Source organism: Peromyscus eremicus, chromosome 4, assembly GCF_949786415.1.
Source record: "Peromyscus eremicus chromosome 4, PerEre_H2_v1, whole genome shotgun sequence".
NCBI lineage: Eukaryota > Metazoa > Chordata > Mammalia > Rodentia > Cricetidae > Peromyscus > Peromyscus eremicus.
Genome location: NC_081419.1, coordinates 100,508,724 through 100,526,185, shown reverse-complemented (window position 1 = coordinate 100,526,185; position 17,462 = coordinate 100,508,724). Strand labels below are relative to the sequence as shown.

General features: G+C 41.2%; 1 protein-coding gene across 1 annotated transcript in view; it reads right to left on the bottom strand.

Annotated features, from left to right (window-relative positions):
- Usp8 (ubiquitin specific peptidase 8) overlaps positions 1 to 17,462 on the bottom strand; it is a 54,665-nt gene that overhangs the window by 14,231 nt on the left and 22,972 nt on the right. The window contains exons 5-11 of the mRNA XM_059261327.1: positions 17,270 to 17,432; positions 14,894 to 14,936; positions 12,332 to 12,476; positions 9,545 to 9,707; positions 8,667 to 8,811; positions 8,168 to 8,391; positions 4,083 to 4,631 (exon numbers count right to left, since the gene is read on the bottom strand). Coding sequence (XP_059117310.1) covers positions 4,083 to 4,631; positions 8,168 to 8,391; positions 8,667 to 8,811; positions 9,545 to 9,707; positions 12,332 to 12,476; positions 14,894 to 14,936; positions 17,270 to 17,432 — 1,432 coding nt within the window. The remainder of the gene's footprint in view (positions 1 to 4,082; positions 4,632 to 8,167; positions 8,392 to 8,666; positions 8,812 to 9,544; positions 9,708 to 12,331; positions 12,477 to 14,893; positions 14,937 to 17,269; positions 17,433 to 17,462) is intronic.

Genomic DNA, 17,462 nt, shown 5'->3' with positions numbered 1-17,462 from the left:
ATGCAAACATCTAGGTAATCCAAACTCATGAGCAGTATGTGCTGAGCCTGTAATACTCAACTGCACGAAGGAACAAACTACTAATAGATGCTACAACATGAATTACTATAGAAAACTATGCTAGGTGAGGGGTTGGAGACATGGCTTATGATTAAGAGTTCTGGCTGCTCTTCCAGAGGAAGATTCCCAGCACCCACAAGGTGGCTTATAACTGTCTATGACTCCAGTCCCAAGAGATGCGCTCTTCTGCCCTCCTTAAGGGCAGTATGCATGTGGGGCATAGACATACATGCAAAAGGCATACAGGGAAAAGATCCACACACATTTTGCCTGTATATATGTCTAAGTGTTAGATTAGTAGTTCTTGACTTGTAGGTAACAGTCCCTTTGGGGATTGCATATCAGATATCCTGCATATCAGATATTACATTATGATTCATAACAGTAGCAAAATTACAGTATAAAGTAGCAACAAAACAATTTTATGGTGGGGGGTCACCACAACATGAGGAACTGTATTAAAGGGTCACAGCATTAGAAAGATTGAGAACCACCGCTCTAGATGAAAGAAGTCAGCTGTTAAAGACTATCTCAGAAAAGACAGATCAATGGAGGCAACAGATTCAGGTTATCTGGAGCTTTAGGGTAGTACAGGACATGGACACAGTAATCTTTTTGGTGTAGTGGAAATGTTCTAAGATTGGATAGTGTTAATAATTTCATGTACTCTTATCTTTTTTTTTCTTGTGGTTTTTTGAGACAGGGTCTCTGTGTAGTCCTTGCTGTTCTGGACTCTTTATATAGACTAGGCTGACCTTAAATTCAGAGACTGCCTGCCTCTTCCTCCTCATACTAGGATTAAAGGTGTGCCCAATCATACCCAGCTAGTCTGTAAATTCTTAAGTCACCAACTATGCTATGAACAGGTAAATTTATAATATGCAAATTATACTTCAATTAAGATATTATCAAATCCATCAGACTGAAAATAAAAACAGAGAAAAAGAAAAACTTGAGGTCTCTCTGGAAACTGTATTCTATTTATTGTCAAGTTTAAAATTGATACTTTGAGTCCAATTGGGATTTCCTACCACCAAAGAGAAAAATTAATCAGTGAAGAAAAACAAAAAACTAAACAGAATGTGAAGCACTGATTGTAATACAGTATAAAATGTTAATTATTAGTGTATATTCACCACACTCTCACAGACTCTATTGCTTACATCCTATATAGTTTTCATGAACTTGAAAAGGACTGAACTCTTAATATATTTTTAAATATACTCAAGAGAATGATGAAGTATAGAATTTCATATTCAAAATGCAATGTCCATTTATTAAAAACTTCTTTTACATTGTATATGTATGCTCTCACATGTGTATATGTGCCCTGCAGCTCATGTGCGGAAGTCAGAAAACAATTTGCAGGAGCTGGCTCCCTCCCTCTCCCTCTCCCTCTCCCTCGTGGGTTCCAGCTGTTAAACTCAGGTCACCACTGGGCAGCAAGCATCCTTGCCTGCAGACCCATCTCACCTCACTAGCTCCCAAATCCATTTTATAGCACAGTCTTTCCAAGAATTCCTTTTCGTTTGTTTGTTTTTTGAGACAGGGTTTCTCTGTGTAGCCCTGGCTATCCTGGAACTCACTCTGTTGACCAGGATGGCCTTGAACTCACTATGAAAGCCCATAGGGATCCACCTGCCTCTGCCTCCTGAGTGCTAGGATTAATGATGTGATTTATCACTGCCGGGCTTCAAATAATTCGTTTTGATTTTATCTTGTGTATCTATTTTGAGACAGGATCTCACACTGTAGCTCAAGCAGGCCTGAAACTCACTATGAAAGTCCGGGATGGTCTCTTACAGCATATTAATACATATTGCTTCTAGTTTTAAAAGGAGGATATAAAATGCAATATGAACTTTTAAAAAAAGTTGTTAAGCATATTCTAAAACTATATCATAATCTGAGGGCCATTTAGGCTGCAGGGGTATTCATGGCACCACAAATGACTCCACAAACACGAAAATGTTAAATTCTAAAGACTGTCTCCCGTACATAAAGGGGGAAAAGGGGCTTTCAAATTTCACTACCTATGCAATTTTAGGCAAACAACAACCTTTGACCTCAGTTTCACCTGCAAACTCACTACCTTATGGGGTTGCCACTATGAATAAGAAATGTTGGGGAATACTCGGCATACCTTGAGTGTTTTGAAGCATTTAAATTGTATCTTAAGTAAGAACTTCATTTCTTTAATTGTAAGTGTTTAGAAAATTTTTGCACAGGGGCTGTATTCTGGTTAGCTTTCCTCTCAGACTGAACTCATGGGTATTGTGGAAACAGACCAGGCAGCCAGCTGTTTCTGTCATTTCTTGCATGTTTCGGAACTTGCTTGCTTGCACTTCCTGCTTACTCAGGTAATATTACTCTCCTTCTTAGGTCTTTCATGGGGTTGAAGACTAAATAGTTACAGCCGGGCGGTGGTGGCGCACGCCTTTAATCCCAGCACTCGGGAGGCAGAGGCAGGCGGATCTCTGTGAGTTCAAGGCCAGCTTGGTCTCCAAAGCGAGTTCCAGGAAAGGCGCAAAGCTACACAGAGAAACCCTGTCTCGAAAAACCAAAAAAAAAAAAAAAAAAAAAAAAAATGTTTAAATAGTTACAGTTAACAATTCTCTTGTATTTTAGCTAGGAGCATATCAGGTACAAGATTTAGATTCCTTGGGATAGGACAGCTATTGGAGTAATCTCTGTAACTTGCCAATTACCTTTGGCCTGGACATTTAGAATGTGTTTCTTGCTTGATGTTGTTCTTGTTGGTTGTAGTTCCATTTTTCTTTATGTTATTACCTTTTCTTTCTTCTAGACAATACCTGGTAATTGCTCTTACTGTATATTAACTTTGTATTCGGTTTACAACCTTCTTAGACAAAAAAGGGGAAGTACTGTGGGAACTCATTCCATTCAATCAATGGCTTTTGGGGTATCTGACTCTATGTGCATTATCTTGTCTGTTATGTGATTGCTTAAGAGGAGAGAGAGAGGGGTTGGGCTTTCCTGGGGTGAGGAGACCAGGTCAGGCTGTGCAAAGTGGCTTGCAGTTGGTCCCCTTTGGCCTCGAGGAGAACAGAAGCTGGATCAGCAGAGGATCAGCAGCATGTTTACCTTGCTTTGTATTAATGATTCTGTTTCCCCATCACACTATTGATATATATAAACCTCTGTGGGCTTAAGTGACACGATCTGAATGAGCTGAGGCTACAAGGCATGCACAGTACATCCAGCTAGTAGGATCTTCTGTTCCTCTATAGTGAGGTCCCCACATGTTCCCTAAGCACAGTATTAACATGGGTTGTTAATTTGGAAAATGTGCCTAAAGCACTGTTTGAATGGTATAAAATCTGACGTTCTGTAAGGTAGGACTTTGCTTCCACAGAAGTCATTTCTGTACTAGCAAAACTGTTCTCTATTTACTTGTATGAGCTGTTAGTGTTCCTGCTGTTTGTTACACAGTGTTCCAAAGGAAAGGAACTGTTAACCGCACAGTGAAGACAAATTAAAAGTATATCATTTCAGGAAAATACCCTCCAAAATTAAGGCAATCAATTTTTGAATATGCAGTCAAGGAAAGGAAAAAGTGACACTGATTTAAAATGTACTACAAGAAACAAAATCACATAGACCTGACCAAAAATAGGATTATATGCAAAGATAAATGTCAGGTATAGATGTTACTGACTACACATTCTAAGTAGACAAAAACTAACTTAACCTATTGGTACCTTCTCTATCATGAAATTGTATTTCATCCTAGTCTTTTGATGGTTACACACCAACACACAAATGAATATAGCTCTGTCTAGCAATAACTAAATAGGAATTGGCACTTTACAGACAAAAAATTCTATTGCCAAACAATCATTTAATGTATATCAACACAGGCCCCAAAGGAGAGCAGGGAAGCAAGTACCAATGGATCAGGACAACTTCTTACCCTCCAGTGCACTATGCAGAATGCCTGTCCTGTTGTGGAAGGCCGCTATACTGCCATTTTAAACACATCTACTGTGGGTTTTACCTACCTTGCTTGCACTCAGCTCTCCTGACACAGATGCAGGGGACACATCCGCTGGCCTCTTCTGCACTCCTGGTGTGGGGCACCTTTTACCCTCCACAGACATCTTGGCATCAGAAGCCTCATGCTCACTCTTACTTTGTCTTTTCGTTCCCGTGGCTTCCTGGCCCCTGTCTGCTGAGGGCTCTTTTTCTTCCGTCTTGGTCTGTTTGCTGTCTCTCTTCTCCGGGCCATCCTTTGGCTGATTCTCACTGACGTCATGTTCTTCCGAGTCCTGTATCTTTCCAGCTGTGCGCTCCTGTTCCTCCCTCCTCAGCTTCTCTTTCTGTTCCTTCTGCTGCCTTTCCCAAAGCTCCTTCTCCTGCTTGTTTTTCTCCATGAGAAGGGCAGTTTCTTCATGAATACGGGCCTTTTCTTCATCTGTTAACATGGCAGTCGGGGGAAATACTGGCTTGGTGGAACGATCAGGAAGAACTTTTCCACTCTGATCTGTATTTTCAGATTTTATTCTATGATCTTCAGGCAACTTCACTACTGGTTTTTTCGTACGATCAACCTAGAGAAACACAAAAGGAACAAAACATGCTTTTCGTGTCTTGCACGTAGGCCATAATCTTCCTGCCTCAGCAAAATTTAGGAGTATTACTTCAGTTTTAGTTTGCAATGAGGTGTTCTATGCTCCGAAGAGTTAACATGTCTTAATGCTCAACCATAGCACCTAGACCTGACAGGAGACTGAAGCTCCATTCCTACACACCCAACTACTCCCTGCCCATCTCCACATAAGTGCCCCATAATACATCATACCCAACATGGCCAAAAATGAATGTATGATGCCCACAAACATGGCTTCCCTTCACTCTCCAAACAGCTGTAAAAGCAGTCAGCTGACAGTTTTAGGCCGTGTTCTTCCCACAAATGTCTGCTGCCTGGTAAAATCGCACACAGCTTTACTTCCATCTCTGAGACTACCAGGAAGCCTATACCTAACATCATTCTTTCTTCCAGAACGCCAGCAAAGCCTCCCACTGCCTGCTCCCCTTTTTTGTTCCGTTTCTAGTTACTTCCTCACTGTGCTGAGAGTGAGCATTTAACATTTTCCTCATGTAAAAGTATGTGTGTGTATACCGTGTGGCATGTGGGCATATCACATGCCTAGCACATGTGTGGAGGTTAAAGGACAACTTTGTGGGGTTGGTTCTTATGGAACCCTTTCTAGGGATCAAACTCAAGTCACCAGGTGTATTTGGCCAGTGCCTTTATCTGCCCAGCCATTCACCCATCCAAGTAATCATTTTCAAACAGCTCTGACCATGTTTCTCTCTTGTTTAATAAAACCCTATTTTATATTGTTACTCATTATGCTCAGGTTGTAGTGCACATACATACACTCACACAAACATCAACACACAAAATGAATAAATAAAATAAACACTTTACCATGTCCTGCCTACTTTTCATTCTTTAATAGGAAAACATTTTTATTTATTTAGTGTGTATGCATGCTGCACTTGAGTGTCACTATGGAGTCAAGTGTGGAGGTCAAAGGGCAACTCTGAGAAGCTGGGTCTCTCCTGCCATCTTGCAGGATCCAGAGACTGAACTCACAGCAGCAGGTCTGTGCATAAGTGCCTCCATCTCAGTAGCCCTCCTTCACCTTACTATGCTATTTTCTAAACGGTATTATTATATTTCATTTACTTCTATTGGGGGAGGGGCTCAGAGGACGGACAACCAGCAGGACTTGGTTCTCTCCTACCAGAGGGGTCCTAGGGATCAAACTCAGTCATCTGTAGCTGCTGAGCCATCTTGTTGGCCCTCCATCTTCCTTTTTGAGACAGGGCCTTTCCCTGAACCTGGAGCTCACTGATCATGGTAGGCTGGCTGGCTAGCAAGCCCCCAGACTCCCTCTCTCTGGCCTCCGGAGTCCTGGGATCCCAGGTGTGTGGTGCTGCACATGGCTTTGTTGTGGGTGCTGGGACTCTGAACTCAGTCTCATGCTTGCACAGGAGAGACTTTACCAACTGAGGTCTCCTTAGCGCCCCCAGCTGACTGGCTGCTCTACCAACTTTTAGGAGATTCTAATCAGCTGCCTTCCTGAACTCCTTACCTAATGAGTTGACTGTTTACCACCTCCATTGAACAGCATATTAATGCTACAATATAGTGGGAAGTAAGCATTTCTTGAAAACACAGAGTACTGAAACAGCAAGGAGAACTTAGCACCTGCCAGGAACGAACTATACAGCACGATTAGAAAACGAACTTTAGGCACACACCTTTAATCCCAGCACTTGAGAGGCAGAGGCAGGTGGATCTCTGTGAGTTTGAGGCCAGCCTGGGCTACAGAGAGAGATCCAGGAGAGGCTCCAAAGCTACACAGAGAAACCCTGTCTCGGAGAAAAAAAACAAAACAAAAAACCCCGAACTTTATGTTTCCATTAGTACAAAGTTAGTGAAGGAAAAAAATCCGCTTTCTTTTCACTTTTATTTTTGTCTTTTCACTTTTTCAAATAAGCAAACAAATAAACATATTCCCTTCTTTCTACAACTGAGAATGAAGTAGGCAGAACCACCGTGAGATGAAGTCAACTAAAGGTAGAGCAATCGAAAACCGAAGCGCTCCCCCCCACCAGCTGGTGGTGTACCCGCCTTCCCCAGCCTGAAAAGCACACTGTCTTCAAGTACAACTCCTTCTTCAGTCCCTCATATCTACAGGACAAAGCTGAAATGAGCTTTAAGTCATGGTCGCTTCACGGTCTGTCTGCTCTCTAGTCTCGGGCACTGTCACAGTGCTCTCTCCAACACAACCGTCCTCTATCCAGATCGACGGCCATCCGGTCCCAGTCATTCAGTTCTCCACTTGTCTCTGCGTCTGCAAACCCCACTGAACACTCAGAGCCCAGAAAGTGGCTGCTTCTCCATGGCAGAGAAACTTGGGTTTCCTGTTCTGCTCTCCAGTGGCTAGCAGAGCAATGGTTGACTGGGCTCTACACTGGTCTTAGTCATCACAGGGAGTCCATCTTACCCATTTTTATGAACTTGCATTTCATACAGAAATTTCCTTTATCACTGCTTAGATATTTAAGTGCAAAGGACCTCAAAATACATTGGACAAACTGTACACTTCTCAGTCATCTTGGGATATAAAAGGTTTAGAATTCAATTTATGTAGATTAACTTGAAGATGTATACTATAATACCTTCTCTTTATAATTCTTTTTTCTTTTTCTTTTCTTTCCTTTTTTTTTTTTTGGTTTTTCGAGACAGGGTTTCTCCGTGTAGTTTTGGTGCCTGTCCTGGATCTCACTCATTAGACCAGGCTGCCCTCAAACTCACAGAGATCCACCTGCCTCTGCCTCCTGAGTGCTAGGATTAAAGGTGTGCACCACCACCACTTGGCTTTAAATAACTATTGTTAACATTTCAAACTCCAATGAAATGGAAAAAAGATGGTATTTTAATACCAAAATACTGATATCTCACATCTCTCATATGCAAAAGCAGGCAAACCACCCTCCACAATGACAGGCTGACACTCCACAGCGACCCCGGGTCCACACTGAAATGTTTTGTTTGTGAAAATCTGCTCCTGTCCTGAGCATGCAAGAGAATTCTTCTCATCATGACTCTCAACAGTACGTACGGCAGCCGTCAGCAGTAATACAGAGATGACTTGAACTCTGAGTGCTGGTGGGTGATGTGTGGACCCCAGACATTAGAAGAGGGACTGACCATTTGCTAGCTTCCTCAGGACACTTGTGCCGGTCAAATCACAGCACAGTGTCACCAGCTGGGCTCTTCCAGTCACTTCAGAACACAAGCTTTTGCTACAAGTTGTGGGAAATGGCCACCAGCTAGGTCTGAAGTCTTGTAAGTGATCTAATAAAACTATGGCAACAGGGGTGAATTATAAATTTTTTTTTTTTTTTTGTAGAAATAAAGGTGACGAGATGTACAGATCCTTCTGATGTTTCCTAAGGTATCACAGGTTACAGGTAACTCTGTATATTCTGTGTCAACATTGTATCAAAACAAAAGATAATGAAGTTAGAAAAAAAAAAATAAAAAAAAAAAAAAAAAAGACAATACCTGTGGAACATTCTTTGTAGTAGGCACTGGCTGAATTATGGGTGAAGCTTCGGCTCTGGGGACGGCACTCGGTCCAGCTAGAGCTGACAGGCTCAGTGGTCTTGGCTTTTCATCTTGACCAGTTACCAACTCTGCATTTTCATCTACTTCTATAGGTGGAGTGGGCATCTGGGCAGGGAGTTTGGGAGGAGCTGGTTCTTCCAGTGAGGGATAAGTAAAATCCACTAAAATCCCCAAAAGAATAATGCGTGTTTTTTAAGAACAGCAAACGCCACATACAATTTTTATATGTTAAGCATGCTCTTTGTGATAGCTAAATGGGAATGAAATGGCAATCACTACAGTCTTAAAGAAAACATGAACCCTTAGTCTGTAGTATTTTGCCTGAAAACAAACTGCATTGACTAGGACAAAGGCATATACAATCAAAGTTACCCTGAATATAGAAATGCTTTATTCTATACTGAAGCAAGTTTAAACCAATTTTTCACATACATACATGAGACAGACACCTCTTCAGTTTTGTTTCGAGGGGGTGGAGTGACCTTAGCATTCGTTGTATACTGCGGATAGCAAAGAAGCCAGTTTTCATAGCCTCCCTCCAACACCAAAGGCTCGTGGCGCAGGATAGTTTTACTTTCCCACTACAAAATAAAGACAGACTATTTTTAAGATGGAAGCAGTCTCTTAACAGCAAAAACCATAAAGCACAGTAAAAACCAAATGTAGAACTATTCACTGTCAAGCAAAATGAAAGCAAAGAAGTTGAAAATCCAACTTTAAATGAAGTATTAGATATAAATCAATATAAGTTTTAAGCATCAAGAAACAATCCATGATCTTAGAAGGAAAGTTATAAAATAAATACAAGACAAAAACTAACGAAAATTTGACCACCCAGAGATATTCCTTAGTGTTTTGGAGCTAATTCTTAGTGTCCCACATATATACACACTTTTCAAAATGTATTTTTATAAAACAATGAAACTCTTAATTTGCAGCTTTTTCTTTTACATGAATCTCATTAACAGTTGTATCATTTATAATGGCTACACTACTGTGTGTGTGTGTGTGTGTGTGTGTGTGTGTGTGTGTGTGTGTGTGTATACAGATAACCCCAGTGCTGGAATAAATACCAAAGATAAGCACACATCTCATCCCCCTTAATAAAATTTCCAAAATTGGAGTAGCTTGAGTCCAGGCTCAAAAACACCTTATGACTTTCAACAGCCAATGTTCACCACTAAGGTGGTTACTGAATACAAATTCCTAGGCATACAGCTGGTTTAAAAGTCTAGCAGAGCCAGTCAAAACCAGTCTCCACAATTTCCCAACAATCAGACAGAACTTATTCAAGTAGCAAGGGGCGCTCCCAACCTTGAAAAGTGCGTCTTTCAGACTCCGTAGAGTGGTCCCAAGCAGCAAATCTTTCGCTGAACTAAACCAGTCGAGGAGCACCACATAGTCCACACTCCCCCTCTTTTTCCAAGTGTCTTTAGAATCATCTGAGAGTTTTGCTTCAATCCAACTAGCCGTGACTCTGAAATGAATGAGCATTTGAGACAAAATATTAAGACAAAGTGGAGAAATGATCCTCGTACTCTGTCACACCAGAACAAACTTTACCCCTTCATTAGTGCTTTTAATAATTATTAGGGAAGGAAAGAAACAGACTTAATTTTGACCCTTTTAAAAAAAGATGGGGGGGCCCCACAAAACTGAAAACAGGAGATCATCTGGACAACTTCCTCAGCCAAATCTAAACTGGAGAACTAATAACTAACTTCCTAACCAAACTAACTTCCTAACTAAACTAGTTCCTAACTAGAACTAACTAACTTCCTAAGCAACATTACTCATATTTAAACTTACTTCTATCTATACATATAATAACTAAACAGCAAGATTTAATTTAATTAGCAAGCACACACAGCCCTAAGTGTGGTAGATACTATTCTGTATGCTTTGGATCTTATTGAACCCTTACAACAGTACAATCAGGAGACATTACTCTCACCTTATAGCTGAGAAATCATGGCATACAGAGGTCTTGCAACCTGTCCGAGGTTACAGCATAGGTCTGCACTTACACTTACATCCTTTCTTCAACATGTTCTCAACTACACAGGAGACACAGTGTTCAGCTACTCTTTTGCTCATATGGAAGCTCACACGCACCCTTACTGTGGCCTGTTACACAGACCTTGATGCTCTTACTGCTTCTTTTTCTTAACTGTCTGTCGTCTTTGCTCATTCACACCAGCCACTGACCTTTGACTCTTGATTTGTTCAGATGTGCTCCTGCCTAAGGGCCTCTATTCTTGCTGTATTCTCTGTCTGCTCCCCATTCCTGACCTCAGAATGTGCACCACCCATCTCCCCTACATATTCAACACTTGCTAAGAACTTTTCTGTGAGTCTTCTTGAACTAAACTTTAGGATCTACTCTAAGACAAATAGACATACCCACACATCCCAATACATACCCATCCACCCACCACAACTTACTTATTAACATAAAGAACATTATATTTTTAATTTTTATTTTCTTATCTATCTTATCTATTTAATTAAATCTTTATAAAGGCAACAGCTTTTATCTGTTCACTGGTTTAGCCTCATCACTTAGAACCCTAGTAACCCAGCCTACCTCTCAGTAAATATTTACTGAATGAAATAATAAATAACAGATCCATCCCTTTGGTAAAAGGTACCACTGCTTAGAAACCATTCAGCATTTAGTAGGCATTTCAGTATTTAACTGACAATACCAGCAAGCTGAGTGGAACTAGTGAAACTTTTCCCCACAAAGAAAACAAAAAGGCGCCGGGCGGTGGTGGCGCACGCCTTTAATCCCAGCACTTGGGAGGCAGAGCCAGGCGGATCTCTGTGAGTTCAAGGCCAGCCTGGGCTACCAAGTGAGTCCCAGGAAAGGCGCAAAGCTACACAGAGAAACCCTGTCTCAAAAAAACCAAAAAAAAAAAAAAAAAAAAAAAAAAAAGAAAACAAAAAGGCTCTGGACTAAAAATAAAACAATGTTTCTAAGTAATAACATTAGTTACTCTATCTACTAGGAAGTGAAGAGGAGGAGTGAATATAAAATACTATCTCCTAGCAGTCCTTATAGAGACATATCAAGATGCATGACCTACAGAAAATGGAAACAAACGGAATGTGAGGTTCTTAAGGGGCATTTATTTGCCCACACATTCCTTTTAGGATTGGTAGTCTAGTGAACATATGTTGGGAAATAACAGAATCAAGAAGTGTCTCCTAAATTTAAGTTTCTCATGTATTATCTTCATAATCTGTTCTATAATTTAATTTAAAATGTAACTTAATAATTAATACAATTTAATTATACTGTTTATTTTAATAAATTCATATGTCCCTGTATAAATGGAAAAAGCACCATCACATCCAAGTAAACTATATTGTAGTCACACCAGGGAACACACAGAGCAACAGTAATGAACATACGCACTTACACACAGTAATGGAGATGACTATCAAGACATAGGATGAGTGGAAGAACACAGTCTCTTACACACCAGGGAGGCCAAACGAGACAATCACAAATTTAAGGCCAGCCTGTTAGCACCGAACTCCAACTCTCTCCTTCATTTATTTATGTTTCTTTTTTTTTTTTTCTTTTCTTGTTCACAAATTATTTATGTATGCATTTTTTCAGGTTGAGTGCTCTGTCTGCATGTATGCCTGCAGGCCAGAAGGGGGCATCAGACTCCATTATGGATGGTTGCGAGCCACCATGTGGTAGCTGGGAATTGAACTCAGGACCCTTGAAAAAGCAGCCAGTGCTCTTAACCACTGGGCCATCTCTCCAGCACCTCTTTTAGGCTTTTCCAGACAGGATATTTTTGTGTAGCCCTGGCTATCCTGGAACTCGATCTGCAGACCAGGCTGTCCTTGAACTCAGAAATCCATCTGCCTCTGCCTCCCAAGTGCTGGGATTAAAGGTGTGCACCACCACCGCCCGGCCATATTTTTTTTAATCTATTGTTTTTTAAATTTATTTTTAATTATATATTACATCCCCACTGTAGTTTCCTTTCCCTCCTCTCCTCTCAGTCCTACCTCCCACAGTCCCTCTCCCCCAGATCCACTCCTCCTCCATTTCTATCTAAACACACAGCGATGACCTACCCTGGACTGATAGCTTCTTCAGGAACACTGAGAGAATCTGAGATACAGGAATGCTGATAATCCTGTATTTTTCGAGCATCCATTATAATCAAGCTGATGTTTTTATCCATCATCATTGTATATAGTTCCTTTGCTGTGATTGCTCCTTGGAATTGAGAGACACAGTAGTAAACAACAAGAAACGCCCAGTTCTATGTGCTGGCACGTTAGCAAACATGGAAGAGCAAAGTATACTTGGCATCAGACTTGCCATCCCACTGTATCATTTTTTATCTTTTACAGGAACATTAGGTATACTTCGTGTTAACATTTACTAAGAGACAAATTTCGTGTCTTGTTTAGATATAGGCTGGACACACAGCTTGATGGAATAGTGTCTGCCTAGCTGTGCTCGGCTCTGGGTTTGGTTCCATTTCACCTCCCATCGCCCAATAAAACTTCATATCAAGGTCACCACTGTATCTGGTGTTCGTTCTACTACTAATGTTAAAGAAAGAAAATTAAATATGCATCTTATTAATACAGAAAACAATTTCACACGCAAAATCCATGGTTAATAGAATCACAAGGGCTAGTGATGTGGCTTAGCTGGTACTGTCCAGCACACTGAGGCCCTGGGTTCAGTCCCTAGCAACTGCACAAACTGGGCATGATAGAGTACTTGCATTAACATTCAAGGTCATCCCGGACTACATACAAAATTCAAGGCCAGTCTAAGGTAGATAAGTTGCTGTTAAAACAAACAAGTCTCAAAAGGTTCTAGCTTATCTTTTCTAATTCTTTTTCAAGTCTCTGGAGAGGTGCTATGAGGATATTTGAATGTTCAGATTTCCAATTATTGATTTAATTGGGATGGGGTGTGCAACTTGGCAAAAATAAACCAAAACAAAACTCTCTATGTTGCTATTTTTTTTGCCAGCTTCACGACCTGAAGTGAAAGAAAGATCAAACACCATCACATGGAACTTTCGATCCCAAAGCTGTTTCTGCAGCTGTGAGAAACACAGGTAATCTTAGGAACAGCTGCTACAACCTCTTTTCTTCCTCTCCAACATCAGGATCATTTTGATAATGAACAGACTAAACAAGCAGAGAACAGCAGCCACCCAGGACAATAACTAAGCATGATGAGCTACAAAGGAATAAATGATGAGAACCCATCTTAGGATAATCAACAACAGCTTCTAGGAAGGTACCTTACTCAGTGTATTTTTAAAATTACCATAGGATAATATGCTAGTACATGAGTGTTGTAGATTACATATAATTATGTTTAATTTAAATCTTGTCTGAAAAAGAAAAAAATTTCTCTAGTAGATGAAGTCAACTTCCTAACTCTTGTTGCTGGTCATGTATTTGTCTCTAGAACCATCACCTATGGATACATACAAATTACTAATTCAGACTTTTTTCCCCCAGAGGGTGAGGGCACCTGTTAAATAATTCTTACAACCTTACAGTCACAAATAATAATAACTAATAACCCTTAAATTTACTACGGATTCTGAAAGTTCAATATGTATTAGCTGAAATTAACTATGAACTGCTTTCCTTATCAACTCCTTTGACAGTTAATATTAACTATGGGTGGCACAGTTCCATGGTCTGAGGTCCTGTTTGGGTGGAAAGGAGAAAGGAGCTGAGAGCTAGCAGTCACCTCCCTCTGCTTCCTGACATGACCAGCTGCCTCAGCTCCCAACACCATGACTTTTCCACAGTGATCAACTGTGCCCTGGAACCGTGAGGCACAAACCAACTTTCCTTCCATAAGTTGCTTTTGTCAGAGTATTTTCTTTTCTTTTCTTTCCTTTCCTTTCCCTCCCTCCCTCCCTCCCTCCCTCTCTTAGATTTACTTATTATGTATACAGTGTTCTGTCTGCATGTATGTCTGCACACCAGAAGAGGGCACCAATCTCATTACAGATGATTGTGAGCCACCATGTGGTTGCTGGGAATTGAGCTCAGGACCTCTGGAAGAGTAGTCAGTGCTCCTAACCTCTGAGCCATCTCTCCAGCCCCAGAGTATTTTATTTTTGAGACAAGGTTTCTCTGTGTGGCTCTGGCTGTCCTGGAACAACTCACTTTGTGGCCCAGGCTGTATACTCAAACTCACAAAGATCCACTTGCCTCTGCCTCCAGAGTGCTGGGATTAAAGGTGTGCACCACCACCCATCTTGTCAGATTATTTTATCACAGCAACAAGAAAAGAAAATAACAACCCCCACTTTACAGATGGCTAAACTGAGGTAGAGTGGTAAATATCATATTCAAGATATTGAGGAGCAGCTTCTAAGAGTCTATCCTCTTAAACACTATGCTACATTTTTAACCATTGCATCTAGATAGAAAAAAAGATAACTGCACATTACCACATCTTATCATGCCAGGCTAAAATAATCATAAAATATCCCAAGTAAATCCATGCAGAACTTACGGCATTTCCATCCACTCGTGGAGTGAGGAAAACACAAGTCTACACAGAGCTCAGGCACAGCGCTGAGACCCTCACTGTGCCAGAGTGAGGACTCCAGAGAACCCGAAAGGGCGTCCTTTCTCACATACCTCTCTCTGCGGCTCCGCCCTTCTCACTCTTCTCACCACTGATCTAGTTCACAGAGGAAAAGAGTTTCAATTTCACAGCAAAAAGGCTCAAGTTTAACACTTCATTTCGATTAGAACTAAGTACTGGCATTCTATGAAAATGCACATCAAAAGGGACAGAGCTCAGGAGGGGAGCACGTGCCTCCAGGGCATGGAGCACTGGGTCCAATACCCAGTGATGCCCTCCACCCTCAAGTATTCCCATACGTGACGGCTTTGCCGCGTTCTTCTAACAGGCAACAGCTAAAATAACCAGCAGCAGATAGAACCACTGTTCATTCTCAAATTTTCTTAAGCGTCACATATAATTTAAAATTAGTACTTAATTAGAAAGTGCTTCTTACAATGAAACAGCAATTCTAGCTACTCTAGTCCGTGTCTTCCACTATAAAATGAAAGGAAAATCAAGTAATACAACATACTACTTAGTTTACATCTTCTAACTGAGAACATGAGATAAAACTCTAAGATGCTAGCTCATTTTACAGATGGGAAAACTGAGGACCCACCTGGACCTACGGATCAAGCTAGTAGCACACGTGTACATGCACATTTGCATAAGTTATGTGTATCAGCTGCCTCCTAGTGTGATACAATATGAAACACAGGGCACCATCTACAGAGAATTCTTATCATGAAACAAAACTTGCACATGCCGACAATGCAGGAAATAAAAAACCCTACAGGTTGGGGCAAACAACACAAAATGTGGTTCACTTTCTCTATTCAGTCAAGTACATGGTATAAAAATTCAGAGGAAGAGAATCTCAAATGGAGATTATTTAGAGCCTTAAGAGAGATGACAAGGAAAAGATAGTTAATTGTTTTGCATCATGATTCAACAAATCAACTTTAACGATCACATTAAGACAGGTAGGAAAGTCTGCTATAGGCTGAGCACCAGATATCACTAAGGAATTACTGTTGAATTCAGGGTGGGATATAGGACTGTAGTTATGTGAGGTGGAAGCAAAGTGTTCAGCATTAAAGCAGTGGAAGCAAAGTGTTCAGCATTAAAGCAGCAAAGCAGCTAGAGACTGCTTTCCAATACTCAAGCAAAAGAAAGAGTATAGGAGACAGATAAAGCAGGGCAAATGGTGAAGTGAAAGGAACAGTGATGTAGCTCAGCTGGTCATGTGCTTGCCCTGGCATCCCGGTAACTGGGTGTGATTACACAGGCCAATAATCCTGGAAATTGGAAGGTGGAGGCAGGAGGAGCAGGAATTCAAGGCCAGCCTTGCCTACATAGTGAGTCTGGGCTAGGCTGGGCTACAAGAGACCCTGTCTCAACAACAACAACAAAAAGTGACTGACCCCTTTTGAAATGGCAAGAAAATGAAAAAGTTCCCTTCATACCATTCTTTCAAGTCCTGTTATTTGGTTTTAATAACAGGACAAACATCTCCCTAAGTTAGTGGTTTTGTCCTACATCATGAATTCCAAATGACAACAGTAACCCACGTACAAGTGACAGACTGCTACAAATGTTTACAAAATGCACAGGCCATCACAGGAAGCAAAGCAGAAGTTTCCAAGGATTTCAACAATTGAGAAGAAATGTATACTTAGGAAGACTAATTTCTGAGAAAGGAAAGAGGCACGGTGACAGCTGGCAGAGACCCAGTCACTGGTAGATTTGATAAGGAGACCTTGTCCATGTGCTAGGAACACTGAATGAAATGCAGAGAGCGACAGACAGACAAAGGGAAAACAAACAGAAAAAGGGAGGGAGGGAGGGAGGGAGGGAGGGAATGAGACTCCAGAAACAAAGACTGTCTGGGACCAAAGAAAGCAGCAAGCAAGGCCTTCTCTCTTTTTTAGTTTATTTTTTGTTTTTTCAGGATACAGTTTCTCTGCATAGCCCTGGCTGTCCTGGAACTCACTCTGTAGACTAGGCTACCTGCCTCTGCCTCCCGCATGCTGGGATTAAAGGCAGCGACACCACACCTGGCCTGCCCTTGGCCCAAGTCCTTCTCTTAATGCAGATTTCATTATGAGGCAAAAGATATCTCAGACCCTGTTTCAAGACCTTCGTTTGGCAAATAAGGAAACTGAGTCCAAGAGTTGTCAGCGGAACATAGCTGGACCAGATCACAATCAATCGCTTCCTCTTGTCTAGTTTACAGTCACTGCTGTAACGAGGCACAACAGTGTTCCTGTGCAAGCTTACAGGAAAACCCAAAACCACCTGCAGCTGGGACATTGGATTCAATTTCTGATCGAACACATGAAATATTATCCCTGTTGCCTCAAAGAATTTTACAGTGGTACCTCAACTCCTTACAGGCAGGTCACCTGGCAAACAGAACCAGTGTTTACACAATAAAGTTGAAATACCCTTTGAGTTTTGTTTTTGGAATCGGACACATTCTCCAAGGAGCGTTTGGCCACCGCTCCACTGTCCTCTCTCCCCGCCTCCTGCTTTTTCTGCTGCTGCAGCTGCTCTTCCTCCCGTCTGTCCTTTTCTTCCAGTTTTTTCCGAACTTCAGCCTCTTCGTATCTAGTTGAAAGAAGAATTCTGTTATAACAT